Source organism: Rhinatrema bivittatum, chromosome 9, assembly GCF_901001135.1.
Source record: "Rhinatrema bivittatum chromosome 9, aRhiBiv1.1, whole genome shotgun sequence".
Lineage (NCBI taxonomy): Eukaryota > Metazoa > Chordata > Amphibia > Gymnophiona > Rhinatrematidae > Rhinatrema > Rhinatrema bivittatum.
Window position 1 is genome coordinate 183,701,739 of NC_042623.1, and position 16,384 is coordinate 183,718,122.

The 16,384-nt window shown below is 45.3% G+C and overlaps 1 protein-coding gene across 3 annotated transcripts in view; it reads left to right on the forward strand.

Moving 5' to 3' along the window:
• Positions 1-16,384, forward strand: part of COPS7B (COP9 signalosome subunit 7B) — a 42,409-nt gene that overhangs the window by 11,509 nt on the left and 14,516 nt on the right. For all 3 annotated transcript variants that reach the window (XM_029615170.1, XM_029615171.1, XM_029615173.1), the window contains exons 3-5: positions 2,755-2,830; positions 3,443-3,531; positions 9,287-9,489. In XM_029615170.1, the coding sequence (XP_029471030.1) occupies positions 2,755-2,830; positions 3,443-3,531; positions 9,287-9,489 (368 nt within the window). The remainder of the gene's footprint in view (positions 1-2,754; positions 2,831-3,442; positions 3,532-9,286; positions 9,490-16,384) is intronic.

Sequence of the window (16,384 nt, forward strand, 5' to 3'; positions counted from 1 at the left end):
CCCGGGGGGGGGGAGGCCTCGGACGAGGCCGCCAGGCTGCTGCTATGGGTCTGGAATTGGGCCACAGATGCAGCAGTCAAAAAAAAAAAAAAAAAGCTTGTGAAGGTCCTAGGGAAATCTAAGCCCCAGGGGCTACCCGCAGATAAGTACAGAGCAGGTGCCGGAGGCTGAGGCGCCAGTGCTTCAGGAATTTCTGGAAATTTTGAGGCGGTAGACATATGTCGCAGCAAACCAGGAAGTCCAAGGCCCAGTTTTACTGAGGAGCCAGAAAGCCTAATGGTGTTGCTCCTGCAGCCTCAGCCTCGGGGTACCCTCAGCTGTGTATGCAGTGGGTCGGCCCTCCCACCACCCCACGGTAGTACCTGGATGCTATGTGGCATAGACCAGTGGGTCCTGGATATCATTCAGCAGGGCTGTGCCCCCGAGTATGTTTATAGTATCCTCCTGTACATCTCCATTCAAAAGAGACTGTAGAGGGAACGCTGGACAAGCTGCAACTCCTTCCGTTCATTCTGCCAGTACCCCCAAGTGAAGAGGGGAGAGGGTACTTGTTCTCAATATATTTTGTGGTGCCCTAAAAGGACAGTTCTGGATGGCCAGTTCTAGACCTGAAGGAGGTGCCTACGTGTGTCCCACTTTCGGATGGAGACGTTAAGGTTAGTAATGGCCTCAGCGAGACAGGGGGAGTAGTGGGGCTTCGCTGAATCAAAAGATCAGCCCCCCCCCCCCCGGAAGTGAACATCTCACAGGCTAGATAGAATGTACATGGGGCTTCTGCTTTTAGGTGTTTATACATTGTAAGATATGGGGTTCTTTGATACCAAAAATAGATTTTCTCTGTGCATGTACCTTTTTCCGGTTGAATAAAATATGATTATAACCAATAAATCCTGATAAATTAAAAACAAAAAACCCTTGTAAAAAATGAATTAAAATAGGCGTTTATCAGTAAACACTGGAAAGCCGCCTTTTCCCCCTAGGACTCTGACACGTAAACTACTCCTCACCAAACGTTTGATGAATTTGGAAGAACATGGTCTATCTTTCTTGTCAAAAAAAAAATCAAATATTTGTAGGGTTAGCCCATTGGTTCACTGGTAGACGACCTGGGTTGGGATTCCAGAATTGTTGGGCAGACTGGATGGACCATTTGCTCCGTATCTGCCCTCAGTGCTATGTTACTGTGATATATTAGATATTGCGGAAGCAGAAGTGTCGGCCAGTGCCGCAGGCTGGATTCAGGGACCACAGTTGCATGTTCTGGAGGGAGCCATGCTGTGTGGCCTCTGGCCAAGGATCATTGCTGCAATGGCTGAGCTGAGGGAAGGGAATATTAAAAAGTGGGGGGAAAATGTTAAGAGGTTGCAGATCGAGGCTCATGGCAGTTCCAATTCAGCAAAAGAAATACCAATATTTCCATATTTTTAATGTAATAAGAATGTCACTGCTGCTGCTCATCTCTTCGGTAGCACTGCTCAACCTCAGCAGAGCTTACAATCTCATCAAGGCAAACAGACAGGGGAATTAAGAAAATGGTTAAAATCAAGAAGGCTGTAAGTGGGACCCTCAGGAATTCAGACGTAAAAGCAGCCTGAAAAAGGTGGGATTTTTAGAGTGCAGGAGGTCAGCGAGGGAGCAGGACGCAGCACACGGTGCAGCCGGGTGGAACGCACGGAGTCGGGAGCTGGCGATAAGAGGAGAAGGGCAGAGATGGGAGTGAATTGTCTGAGCGGAGAGAAGAGAAATCAAACGTTAGAAACTGATAGAATTAAAACTAATATGTAGATATTTCATTCCTATACTGAAAGCCAGAGCTGTCTGGAGTCTTGAGGACCGACTTTGAGAGGCACTAGTATAAAGGCAGCTGTTAATCCGGGCACCTGCTGAATGTGGCAGACTTTCCCAGCACCCCTTCGGTGTATATATACAATCTGTATCATAAATTGTTCAGTAAGGACCAGGACTGCTTAGGAGCAGGTGAAAGTTTGTATTAATGGGATTGCTTCCATACTGACACTAGGCAGCAGGGAGAGTGGAGTGGAGGTTTTGGGAACATCGGGGGTCCATATTTAAAAGCATTTAGCCAAATAACTTGTGATTTAACTGGTTAAATGCGGACTATTGAATATTTTGGGCACTTATCTGGCTACAGTTTAGCTGGATAATGTAGGGGCATTGCAGGGCCGGCGGTAAGACAGTTGGATAAGTTATTTGGCTATGTTTAAGGTAGTTGGGTATAGTCATGACGCTGCTGCACCACTGAATATCCCACCAAGCTCAGCCAGGTAAGCGTATCTGGCCTAGCTTTGCAAGCCAGCTAGTGGATGAATATTGCCTTCTCTGCGTCTGTGCTCCATCTTCGCTATGTAGCCTGCAGAATCCAGAGGTGTGCAAAAAATTCTGCACATGCCCCAAATATCCTCGAGGTGATCCAAATGCATTTTCGCAGGAGATGGCAAAAAATGCAGCAGTCTCAATATCTTTCTGTCTTTTTAGTTTTTCACAAGACTTTTGCAGAATCGAAGCAAATGCTTTTGATTATATGTGTGTCACGTTCTGCAGTCCCCAAGCACTAACCGTCCTTACTCAGTCACTGGCCAGAAGAATGGAATAGAAAGCTTAGTGTAATGTCTTAGCACCTCTGCACCAGAAGTACACATTGCGCAGTCTGCTCTCTCAGGCCACCGTCAGCTCTTAGAAATTGATCCTTGTTTATCTGATACCATTCAAGGTTTCTTTTTTTTTGTTTCCTAGCTTCCTGAAGGGCCTAACGCTGCATACTTTCACTTGCTGAATATTTTTGCATACGGAACATATCCGGATTATGTAGGTAAGGGACTAACTGGCTCCAGAGCAAAATATTTTAGGGAAAAAAAAATGAGGCCCGCTGGGAAGTTGTTGCCCGACTTTAATGCGAGGCCTTGTGTTGTGTGGCAAGGCCTGGACATGACACATACCTAGAAGCCCTATGCTATTGTAAAGCAGGTGGCTTGTTTGCCTTGTTTTGCTCGTCATCTCCCCAGTGCTTTGTAAAGCTCTATCACTCTACAGGTAGGACATAAAATGACAGCTTCATCTATAATCTGTCATGGGCCTGCTGATAGCTGCTGTGCTCTGGGGCTAAAATGTTAGCTTTCAGCTGCTGTTCTTGCACTCTGTCGATTCTTCTGCATTTTTTTTGTTCAGAAGTTAACGTGCATCAGAGAGGCCTAATTTACTATTGCCCTGGCAGTGAAGGTGCTGCCCTTTTCTGCTCTCTTGGTAATTGGGGTAAGACTGGGTACCATTAGGTGCGTTGTTGACTTGCTTTTGGTCCTAGGCTGCCCCTGTGTGCGATGATTCCCAGTCACATGGTCGCCGCCTTGCGTCCTGCGGGGACCTTAAGTGGTGCTTTAAACCAGTTTCTGTTTTTTGAACTTGTTTCTGGGGTGTTTTCACACAGCGATGAAGGACAGCCTGCCCGAGCTAACAGGAGCGCAGAGGAACAAGCTGAAGCACCTGACCATCGTCAGCCTGGCCTCCAGGATGAAGGTACAGTACAGCGGGAAGGCACAAGCTGGACTTTGCACAGTTTATTTAATCTGCTCTGCATATTCCACTTATATACTTACACCTTCACCTTACTGTTGTAGGGGTGGAGACCTAGGCACAGTCCAACAGTTTGATAGGAAAACAAAAATGTCTTGCCCCTAGATCCCTTTTCTCTTCTTGGTCTTTATTTATTTATTTATTTTTGCTTTTGACTTTCTGCTGTTGTCTTCATCTCATCTTTTGTGTTTCTACCCATTTCTATTCCATCCCTAGTGCCAGCCTTTCTGCCCTCTCCCATCCCCCCCAGCTTCCTGTCTAATGTTGGTCCCCATGATGGCAGCTCCCTGACCCCGATGCTCACTTTAATCCCAGCTGGCAGTGGCAGCTCTCCAGCAGAGGCTTCCTGGCTGCAGCAGGGGGTCCCTGGCACTAGTGGTGACTCTTCGGCCTCAGCTCTTATCACAGTGGCTGCACTATTGCCCTTGTACCAGCTCCTTTTGCTACAGGTGCAGAATTGTAGTACCTGAGCCAAGGTATGTGGGTTATTTCCAACCATGAACTATAGGGATTGCAAATATCCGGTTCGGGGAATTTGGCTGTGATGCATCCCAGGGCATTGCGAAGGGTTGTAAGGTCAGAAGGTGCAGGCGATGAGGGTGCTCATTGGAAAATACCCAGACTTGTCCCGGATACAAGGAAAACCTTCCATCCAATAGTAAATGCGCATGATCTCCTTCAGTGTTGCTCAGTGCCTCGCTTGCACTTTATCCCAAAGGGTTTAGCTAACACACGGGCCGATACAGAAAAAAGTGCGGGAGAGCCGGCGAGCGCCCGCTCTCCCGGCCACTCTCCTGTGCGCGCCATTTAGAATCAGCCCGCATACAAATGAGAGCCCCGCGGTAAAAAGAGGTGCTAGGGACACTAAGCACATCCCTAGCCTCCTTTTTGACAGGAGCGGCGGCTGTCAGCAGGTTTGACAGCCGCGCTCAATTTTGCCGGCTCGAGCCCGCTGACAGCAACAGGTTCGGAAAATGGACGCCGGCAAAATTGAGCGTCCGTCTTCCGACCCGCGGGCCGCCAGCCGATTTAAATGTATTTTTTTTTTTTTACTTTTTGATTTTTTTTTTTAATTTTGGGGCCTCCGACTTAATGTCGCTATGATATTAAGTCGGAGGGTGTACAGGAAAGCAGTTTTTACTGCTTTTCTGTGCATTTCCCCGGCGCCGGCAGAAATTAATGCCTACCTTTGGGTAGGCGCTAATTTCTTAAAGTAAAATGTGCGGCTTGGCTGTACATTTTACTTTCTGTACCGCGCGGGAATAACTAATAGGGCCATCAACATGCATTTGCATGTTGAGGGCGCTATTAGGTACTGGGGGGGGTTGGACGTGCGTTTTCGACGCACTATTACCCCTTACTGAATTAAGGGGTAGAGCTAGCGCTCCACAGGAGTGCACTGTACTGTATCGGCCCGACAATGTGTATGGGCACTTCTCTGGTGGATCTGAGGCAGCAGCTAGTCAGCACTTAGTACGCTGCAGCAGTGTGTAAGGAAGAGAATAAATAATGTGTGCTGAAGAGCTTGTAGTCTAGAGTGAGTGCCAGACGTGCTTATAGTTACACGCACGTGAGTAGAATCTTGTTTTTTGTGTCCAGGCCCTGCAAAGCCCTCAGTGACCGCTGCATAAAGTGACCTTCTGCCTCCAGATCAAAGCAACAGGAACCAGTGTTTCTGTTAATGCTGAAAAACTTCCAGAATGCTTGTAATGGCAGCTGAGAAACCAGGACTGTCTTCATGTTATAACTTAAATCCTGTTCTGGGAAGTAATTGGGTTTTTGTAAGATGTTCTTGCTATGTGTCTACAGGTAGCTCTCACTCTCCGGATAAATGTCGATATACAAAACCGTGTTTAATTAACAAATGACACATGGATTCCCCCAGAGTATCAGTCTGAAGGTTCCCGTGTCCTGTAGCATGAGGCTAGTTAATTATGCTGTTGGTCAAGGGAGAATAGTCAAATGCTTAAGAACATAAGAACATGCCATACTAGGTCAGACCAAGGGTCCATCAAGCCCAGCATCCTGTTTTCAACAGTGGCCGATGTAAGTCACGAGTACCCAAACATTAAATAAATCCCATGCTACTAATTCCGGCAACAAGTAGTGGCTATTCCCTATTTAATAGCAGTTTATGGACTTCTCCAGGAATGTATCCAAACCTTTTTTTAAACCCAGCTACACTAGCTGCCTTAACCACATCCTCTGGCAACAAATTCCAGAGCATAATTGTGTGTTGAGTAAAAATAATTTTCCCTGATTTGTTTTAAATGTGCTACCTGCAAACTTCATGGAGTGCCCCTTAGTCCTTGTATTATCTGAAAGAGTAAATAACCGATTCACATTTACCCATTCAAGTCCTTTCATGATTTTATAGACCTCTATTATATCCCCCTTCAGCCATCTCTTCTCCAAGCTGAACAGGCCTAACATCTTTAACCTTTCCTCATAGGGGAGCTGTTACTTGCCCTTTATCATTTTGGTTGCCCTTCTCTGTACTTTCTCCAGTGAAACTCCATCAGAGTTGTACACAGTATTCAAGGTGCAGTCTAACCATTGAGCGATACAGAGGCATTATGACATCCTTCGTTTATTAACCATTCCGTGCCTAATAATTCATAACATTGTTTGCTTTTTTGACTGCCGCAGCACCCTGAGCCGACTATTTCAATGTAATATTAACTAGGATACCCAGATCTTTTTCCTGGGTGGTAACTCCTAAAATGGAAACTAACATTGTCTAGCTACAGCAAGGGCATATTTTTCCCTATATGCATCACCTTGCTCTTGTCCACATTAAATTTCATCTGCCATTTGGATGCCCAATCTTCCAGTCTTGCAAGGTCCTCCTGCAATTTATCACAATCCTCTTGTGATTTAACTACTCTGAACAATTTTGTATCATCTGCAAATTTGATAACCTCACTCGTCGTATTCCTTTCCCGATCATTTATAAATATATTGAAAAGCACCAGTCCAAGTACAGATCCCTGGGGCACTCCACTGTTTACCCTTTTCCACTGAGAAAATTGACCATTTAATCCTACTCTGTTTCCTGTCTTTTAACCAGTTTGTAATCCACGAAAGGACATCGCCTCCTATCCCATGACTTTTTAGTTTTCTTAGAAGCCTCTCATGAGGGACTTTGTCAAACGCCTTCTGAAAATCCAAGTACACTACATCTACCGGTTCACCTTTATCCACATGTTTATTAACTCCTTCAAAAAAGTGAAGCAGATTTCTGATGCAAGACTTCCTTGGGTAAATCCATGTTGGCTGTGTCCCATCAAACCATGTCCATCTAAGTGTTTTTGTGATTTTATTCTTTATAATAATTTCCACAATTTTTCCCAGCACTGAAGTCAGGCTCACTGGTCTGTAGTTTCCCAGATCACCCCTGGAGCCTTTTTTAAATATCGGGGTTACATTGGGCACCCTCCAATCTTCAAGTACAATGGATGATTTTAATGATAGGTTGCAAATTAATTGTAACAGGTATGAAATTTCATTTTTTACTTCCTTCAGAACCCTGGTGTGTATACCATCCGGTCCAGGTGATTTGCTAATCTTTAGTTTGTCAATCAGGCCTACAACATCTTCCAGGTTCACCGTGATTTGGTTTAGTTTGTCTGACTCATCACCCTTGAAAACCATCTCTGGAACTGGTATCTCCCCAACATCCTCATCCGTAAACACAGAAGCAAAGAATTCATTTAGTCTTTCTGCGATGGCCTTATCTTCCCTAAGAGCCCTCAATCCTCAACAGTCCAACCAACTCCCTCACAGGCTTCTTGCTTCAAATATATTAAAGTTTTTATTATGAGTTTTTGCTTCTACGGCCAACTTTTCAAATTCTCTTTTAGCCTGACTTACCAATGTCTTACATTTAACTTGCCAATGCTTATTCTTTTTTCTGTTTTCTTCAGATGGATCCTTCTTCCAATTTTTGAAGGAAGATCTTTTGGCTAAAATATCCTTTCACCTCACCTTTTAACCATACCAGCAATTGTTTGGCCTTCCTTCCACCTTTCTTAATGCATGGAATAGAACTTGACTGCACTTCTAAGATGTTGATTTTTTGGGTTGGGTTTTTTTAAGTGTCCATGCCTTTTGTACACTCGTAATCTTTGCAGCTGCATCTTTCAGTTTTTTATTAACTATTTTTCTCATTTTATCAAAATTTCCCTTTTGAAAGTTTAGTGCTAGTGCTGTGGATTTGCACACTGTCCCCCTTCTAGTCATTAATTCAAATTTGATCATATTATGATCACTATTGCCAAGCGGCCCCACCACCATTACCTCTCTCACCAAATCCTGCGCTCCACTGAGAATTAGATCTAAAATTGCTCCCTCTGTCATCGGTTCCTGAACCAATTACTTCATAAAACTGTCATTTATTCCATCCAGGAACTTTATCTCTCTAGCATGTACCGATGATACATTTAACCAGTCAATATTGGGGTAATTGAAATCTCCCATTACTGCACTGCCAATTTGGTTAGCTTCCCTGATTTTCTCATAGCATTTCATCGTCCGTCTCATCATTTTGGCCAGGTGGACGGTAGAATACTCCTATTGCTTGTCCACTGGGAAAGTGGCTGTGAAACAACTGAGCATGATCATAGGAAAGAGAGGCGGCTGGGGACTAGCTGAATGGCTTTTGCCATTGACTGACTGATGCAGAGATTTGCAGCAGTGATTGGAGGTCAGACATGGCTCGCTAAGCCACGTGGCCATAGTTTTATGTAGTTGAGTGTGGGGAAAAGTCTGGGCAAGTGATCTGCTCTGGTCACTCACCTGATGGTCTTCGTGGATTGTACATACTCTGTTATATGACCCAACTGTGTGACAACTCATACTTCTCAACCCAGCATGGCAATTTCTTATGTTCTCAGGGATGCTTTCTGTCTCTTCTGGTCTTACCACTCCCAGCTCTGACTTTGATTAAATACCAGAATGCCAAAGCAGAGGTGGCGGTTTTTGGAGTCTGCTACTTGTGATTAGATTATTTTAAGATATGGAAAATCTGTACTGACTACTGACAGCAGTTGCTACGGTAGCCTCACCTATGGAAATGCCCTGAAATTTGTCAGCCCTGGTGGGAGGTACAGTATGAGGCAGATTTTAAAAGTCCTACGCACGTAAATCCAGCTGGATTTACGCACGCCAAGCGATGCGCGTATGTCCAAGGGCTTGAAAAAAGGGGCGGGGCGATCCAGGGGGGCATGGCCAGAGGCCTCCGTAGGGACTCTAGACCGGGGGATCGCGCGCTGGCACGTGCGCAACCTACGCCTGCCCAGAGGCAGGCGCAACTTGAAAAATAAAGGTCAGGGGGGGGTTTTAGGTAGGGCTGGGAGGGGCTCCCCTAGGGCTCAGCGCGCGCAAGGTGCACAAGTGTGCACCCCCTTGCGCGCACGCCGACCCCGGAGTTTATAACATGCGCGCACATGTTATAAAATCGAGCGTAGATTTGTGCGCGCAGGGTTGCATGCACAAATCTACACCCGCGCGTAGGTATTAAAATCCGGCCCATTATGTGGTTTTGTTGGAGGTTTAGAAAAGAAGATGCAAGACCGACTAGAAGTGAGTTTAGCTGAGAATTGCGCTGCCCTAAGAGTAGAAAGGCCTGCCTATCCTGTGCTCTTCCTTTTGACCTTTTTGGAGCTGCATCCCGACATGATTGCATGTTCTCTTTCAGTGTATCCCATACTCTGTGCTGCTGAAAGATCTGGATATGCGGAACCTGCGGGAGCTGGAAGACTTGATCATTGAAGCCGTCTACACAGATATCATCCAGGGTAAACTGGACCAGCGCAACCAGCTGCTGGAGGTGGACTTTTGCATCGGAAGAGACATGCAGAAGAAGGACATTCATAGTATTATGAAAACGCTGCAGGAATGGTGAGGCAGTCAGGGAGCACCTCTGTAAAATGTTTCCTGTAGCAAAATCCTCTGTCATCCTGGGCTTTTGAAGTTCATGAAATGTTAGTGTTCAGGATTCAGCTGTGAAAGTCTTGCCACACTGTCTTGCTCTGTTCCTGTCTTGCCACACTGAGATTCACGTGCAGCTGTGGCCCGGCAGCATCCTCTGCTTTTTACAATACTGAGAACCCCCACCGCTCTGTAAATGTACCGCGGTCCTGCCTTGCTTTCTCAGTGCACCTCACTCCTCCTCTCAGAGCTTTGTCAGTGTAGCCCCTATCCTGACCTGTTATGTACCTCACTTACTGTTCTGGAAATCTTTTTAAGCTGCTGACTCAAGTCATAATCTCCAGGGTTTTCTACCATGGGCTTCTAGATTTTTACCATCATTTCAGGGCACGACAGGCTTAAACTTCCTGACAGCAGAAAATTCCAGGAGCTAAATGTTTTTCATCACACAGTGGAACAATTTGAATAGAGAGCTGCAAGCTACTCTTCTTTGGTATGGAAAGATGAGGTTTGGAGGGACGAGGGGATCAGAACCCTGACGTCCAGGTAGCAAAATAGTGCAGCAAGGCCTTGGTCAGAGTTGGAGGGATGCAGAGGGTATAGGGAGAATCAGAACTAATAAATCAAAGCTCCATCCAAAACTAAAGCCCTCCACTTCCTGGAACATGCACAGATCTGGAAAATATCCACTGCTTTCCCCACGACATGTCCTAAAAGCAAATTACAAAGTCATGGGATAGGAGACTGGTAACTCACTGAAGGATAGGAAATGGGAGAGTATGACGTTCAGTGGAAACAGATAAATAGTGCAGTGCCCCAGGGATCTGGACTGGGAGCGATGCCTTTTTAATAAATTTATAAGTGATTGGGGGAAAAGGAGTGAAGAGTGAGGTGATCAGAGTCACAGATGTTTCAAAATTATTCAAGCATGATCTAATTATGCAGAATTTCAAAAGGACCTTGAGAAACTTGGGCATCTAAATGGCAGATGAAATTTAATGCAAAGAAGTGCAAAGAAATGCAATTAGGGAAGACAAATGCAAACTACAGGTTACATGGCGTTGAGTTCCATATTTATTAGGTGTCATCACCCAGGGAAAGGACTTTGGAGCCATTATTGGCAATATTTTAAAGTTCTTAGACCAGCACATGCGGCGGTCAAAAAAAAAAGCAAATGCAATGTTAGGAATTAGGAAAGAAATGGAAAATAAACCGCACCTTGAGGTTAGGGCACCCAGAACAGCGCACAATCTCAAAAAGATAGAGAGTAAATAGAAAGGAGAGCCAAAATGATAAAAGGGATGGAAAGGCTAAAGAGCAGGCTACAGATGGCTGGGAAGGGAGGTGATAGAGGTCTATAAAATCTTGACTGGGGTGGAACGGGTTAAGTGGAGGATGGTTATTTACCCTTTCCAATAGTACAAGGACCTGAAGTCACTCCATGAAGCTAATAGGTAGCATATTTAAAACAAAATGTTTCTTAGCGTCCAGTCAGGTGAATCCAGAACAAGTAGGTTATGCGCCTTCACCAGCAGATGGAGACAGAGCAAGCTGACATCATAGTGTATAGATATATATATATATATATATACTCCTGCTGTGACATCAGCCCACCAGTATTCTCCGTCTCCAGTAAATGGTGGGCATGCATCTCCCTACTGGGGAATGCTTAATATTTAAAAGAAAAGGAGAATGCGCCCTGCTCTCCTGCGGTGATACCAAACTGTCCTTCCCACAGCTGAGAATTCCTGAGGTGATTTCCGTAGTCCCTCAGATCAATCAATTGGTCAATTAGCTGTTTTTTTCAGCCGGCGTGGACTTAGCTGCTTGAGCAGCTGGAAGGCAGCGGGTACAGGAAGCTGAGCACAGTGGTGATGGCACATGCCCTCCCCCCCCCCACCTGCATCCGAAGTCTGTCTCTGTACTCAGTCGGGTAAGGCTGAGCTCCAATGTTTAAAAAAAAAAAAAAAATTTATACAGCGACTTAGGTTTTTTTTGTTGTGCAAGGCTTCCTCTTCCCCCTGTCTCTGTGCTCGGCGCACTGGTCCGATGTTTGTTCCGCTCCATGGGAGGTCGAGGGACGTGGGCTGCCTGGTGGGGTTGAGCAGCCTCCTTAAGCTAGGCCCCCACTCTAAGGCTTTTTGCTAAATGCTGTGTGATAGGCCGCAGTGGCATTTCACTCAATTTCTAAGGATTGTTGGTCCGGCGAGGGGGCGTCTAGCTGTGCGTCCAGGTTGTGCACCCGGTTTGGATGCACAGTCGGGCCTTGTAGTCTGTGTGTGTCCATGTTAAACGATGCCATAGTGGCTGCACGCTTATCTCTGCGCCCAAGTGGTAATGTGCGCTTAAGATTTTTGTGTGCTTAATTTTGGGCACCTAAGTGTTGGACGCATAACTTTTGGGCATCTATGTTCAGCACGCATAAAATTTAAAAAAAAAGTTAAACAGCTAGATTCATGCCCCTGGCCGCTGCTTAGCGCGCTGTCGGCCATAATGGCGCCTTTTACCTAAGAAGCCTCAGCGTCTTTCTCTTTGCACTGCTTTTCACATTCGGGCATCTCAACCAGGAGTGCCCCCTAATTTGTGCCAGCGCTGTTTTTAAGCTCAAGGAGAATTGTCTTCCTCTGATTTCACCGAACCTGGTTCTTCCCAGCCGGATGTGGGGCTGGGTAAAGACGATTCCGCAGCAGGGGAAGGCAGCTCAGTGAGTTCACCTCTGGTCCCTCCTACTTTTTCATGGGTAAAACATTTCCAGGGGTTGCAGTCCTCTGCCCTGTCCAGTGCTCCTAGAGCAGAGGCGCAGGTAGGGAACCTTGCCTGGACCCTTCTGTTAAGCTCCTAGAGTGGCGGCGGGAACCTCCTGGATAGAGATCTGGATGGCACAGATGATGACTCCGTTCTTGCCTCTCTTGAGGATGGTCCATTTACACCGGCATTGGAATCGTATAGAATTATGTTACTTTTTTTCCTGGAGATGAACTGCCAGATCTGATCTCCCAGACCTTGTAAATGCTTAGAGTTCCTGGGGCAGATTCAGTGTGTGAGCCAAAGAGAAACCCCATTTTGGTTTCCTTGCGTAAGTCCAGCCCCCCCGTGATGGAGGCCATTCAAGAATTGATTGATCTTGAGTGGGGTGCCCCAGAGACTAATTGCAAAGGGGGTCAGGTTTTGGAAGTCCTGTACCCTCTGGATCCAGAGCACTTACTATGTTAGGTTTTCCAAAGGTAGATGAACTTGTGTGCGCAGTCTCTAAGTGGACCACTAGTCCCATGGAAGGAGGAGCGGCCTTGAAGGATGCTCTTGATATAAAGATTGAGTCTATCCTTAAGCAAGCGTTTGAAGCAGTGGCAGTGACATTTTTCTGATTGCTTCTTGTTGTTCCTTGGTGGCTCGTTCTTGTTTGCTTCTCTCCCAGGAGCTTGATGACTCTGGGGGTAAATTCCAGGGCACTTATGGAGCCAGCCGCTGCCTTCTTGGCAAATGGAGCTGTGTGATTTAAACTGCACTTCAGCCAGAGGAGTGGCTTCAATAGTAGCAGCCAAGCGTCAGTTATGGTTGAGAAATTTGCCAGCCAATGCGATCTCCAAGGCTAACCTCACCAAATTGCTCTTCAATGGTTCGCTTTTCTTTGGCAGCAAGTTGGAGAAACTGGCCAGTAAGTGGGGCGAATCTCCAGTTCCTCGTTTGCCAGAGGATAAGCAGCAGGCGCAGCGCTCCTTTGACGTGAAAGGTCGTGCTAGAGGATCCAAGCGTTTTCAACCCTGTAGAGGAGCAGCCTTTCAGAGGACTCAATCCTTCAATAGGTCTCAGTCCTTTCATCCCCGACAACCCAGAAGAGGTGCAGATTCGGGTAGTTAAGGCTCCCAGTGAAGGTTTGCTGACCTACCTCTGGGAACTGGAGATAGGGGGATGCCTCGCTCTTATCAGAGGTGGGTCGAAATCACATCAAATCAGTGGGTCCCAGAGGTGATACGAGAAGGATATGCAATGGAGTTTCGCAGTGTTCCCCGAGATGTCTTCATGGAGTCTCCCTGCCACCCTTGCAGAAGAAGCAGGCAGTGGAGGGTACATTGGCAAGGCTCCTCAGTCATAGGCCCCAGTGCCCACGTCTTAAGAAAATACGGGTCGATATTCCATTTATTACATTGTGCCAAAGAAGGAGGACTCTTTTCATCCCATCCTGGACCTCAAAGGCATCAACCGTTCTGTGAGTGAAGCATTTTTGCATGGAAATATTGCACTTGGTGATAATTTCCGACCTCTGTGGATATGTCCGAGGTATATCGCCACATTCCCATCCGACAAGAACATCACTGCTTCCTGCGGCTCAGTTTCGGGCACTACCCTTTGGTCTGGCCACCGTTCCCAGAGCCTTTTCCTAGGTAACGGTGGTAGTTGCAGCAGGGTTGAGAGAGGATGGAATCCCATACACCCTATTTGGACGACTGGATGGTTCATGCCAGGTTATTGGAAGAGAGCCGCCTGGTGACTTTCAAGGTGATTTCCCTGTTGTGGGAGCTCGGCTGGGTGTGGTGAACCTGGCCAAGAGCAGTCCTCAGCCTACTCAGTCGCTGGAATATCTGGAGGTTCGGTTCGACATGAAGCAGGGCAAGGTGTTCCTGCCAGAAGTCTGAATTCAGAAGTTGCTGGCTCAGCTCCGTCTGTTGTTGAACACTCCTCGTCCGGCCGTATGGTCTTACCTGCAGAGCCTTGGCTTAATGGCGGCGACCCTGGCAGTGGCATTAATGACGAGGGCACATATTACTCCTGGGGGTATTCTGCGCACAAAAACTTAAAATTCTGCAAAATTCTGCATATTTTATATTTATTTATTTATTTATTTATTTATTTAGCGTTTTTTATATACCGAGGTATAGCAGAGTCGCCTTCACTCCGGTTTACATTATAACAAACCAGTTACATTTAAATTTGACAGATTACATTAATCAGACTGAGAAACAGACATAAAAATTAGTCTAACAAACAGCAGGATATATTACAAGTAAGGTATACTGAAAAAACAGGGTTCATAGATAATAGGATATATCTGTAGTTAGAGGGCGGGATAAATTGTCCTATCGGTAGACTGATAGTTATGAGATCAAAAGTCCGAGCTGTCAGTAAGAGATTGGCTTAGTAGCCAAGATTTTAGTTCTTTTTTAAAAGATTTAGGGTTTTCTTGACCAGCGAGGTACTGAGGGAGTGAGTTCCATAATTTTGGGCCGATGATGGAAATGGCTCTATTTCTGGTGGAAGAGAGTTTGGCGAGAGGGAGAGATGGAATCACAAGTTGTATTTTACTAGTTGTTCTTGTAGTGCGTAGGGATTGGTGGATATGTATGACGTCAACAAGAGCAGAGTAATCTGCTTTGTAAATTGCTTTCTGCAGTATTGAGAGGACTTTGAATTCGATTCTTTTCTCAATTGTGAGCCATTGTAGTTGGTTGAGAACGGGAGTGATGTGTTCAGATTTTCTTTTCCCCGTTAAGATTCTGGCAGCGGTATTCTGAAGAAGCTGTAGTGGTCTTAGGGATGACTTGGGTAGTCCAATTAGAAGAGAATTGCAGTAGTCCAAACAGGAGAATATTAGGGCTTGAAGGACTGTTTTGAAGTCATGGGGATGAAGCAGTGGTTTTAGGTGTTTGATTACCTGTAGTTTGTGGAATCCTTCTTTTGTTCTAGTAGAGATGTGTTTTTTTAAAATTTAGATCATTGTCCACCCAGAAGCCTAAATCTTTAACATTGTCTTTAAGTTGGATGATGGAATTGTCAAATTGGAAGGGTGGAATAGTTTTAGGGTCCGGAGTTTTTTTCTGGCGATGAGTATGCATTCAGTTTGTTCATATTTAAACATAATTTAAGTTGGATTAGTCTGTTTCTGATTGTGTCCAGGAGAGAGGCTGCACTAGACATTGTATCTTCTAACGAGGAGGAAATTGGAATCAAAATTTGTATATCATCGGCGTACATGTAATATGTTATGCCAAGACTGGATAAAAAATGGCAAAGGGGAGTAAGGTAAATGTTGAATAATATGGGTGAAAGTGCTGATCCTTGCGGTACAACCTGTTTTCAAGGGGGATGGCGTTTGATAAAATGTTGTTGTAGGTGACTTTAAAATATCTATTTTTGAGGAAGGATGAAAACCAGCTGAGGGTTTTTTCTGTGAGCCCGATGGATTCAAGACTAGAAATAAGCAATTTGTGGTCTACAGTGTCGAAGGCTGCAGAGAGGTCCAGAAGAATCAGAAGGTATCCTTTTTTGTTGTCGAGTCCTCTTAATATGGTATTGGAGAGGTTGAGTAAGAGTGTTTCGGTACTGAAGTTTTTCCTGAAACCGAATTGTGTAGGATAAAGTATTTTATTATCATCTAAATGGTCATTTAGTTGTTTCAACACCGCTTTCTCTGTCAATTTGGCAAAGAAGGGTAGGTTAGAAATTGGGCGGTAATTGTTTAGGTCATCTGGGTTAAGGTTTTTTTTCTTTAACAAAGGTGTGATTGTAGCGATTTTTAGCATGGGAGGTAGTTCGCCTTCCTCTAGAGATTTGTTGACGATTGCTGCAATTATTGGGGCTAGTGGATAGGCAATTTCCTTCAGGACTCGTGTGGGAATGGAGTCTAAGACATGGCGAGCAGGGTTGATTTTTTTTATCATTTTTTCTGTTTCCGTTATTGATATAGGTCTAAAGTTGGGCCACGGGGAGTTGCTATTTGTAGAAGTTGGTATTTGGCAGTTTAACGTGGTGTTGAAGGAGTCTGTTATTTTGGTGATTTTATCCTTAAAGAAAATAGCTAAGTCTTGACTTAAGTTTTTTTTGGTGACAATATATTGTCACCAAAAAAAATATATTGGTCAATATAGCA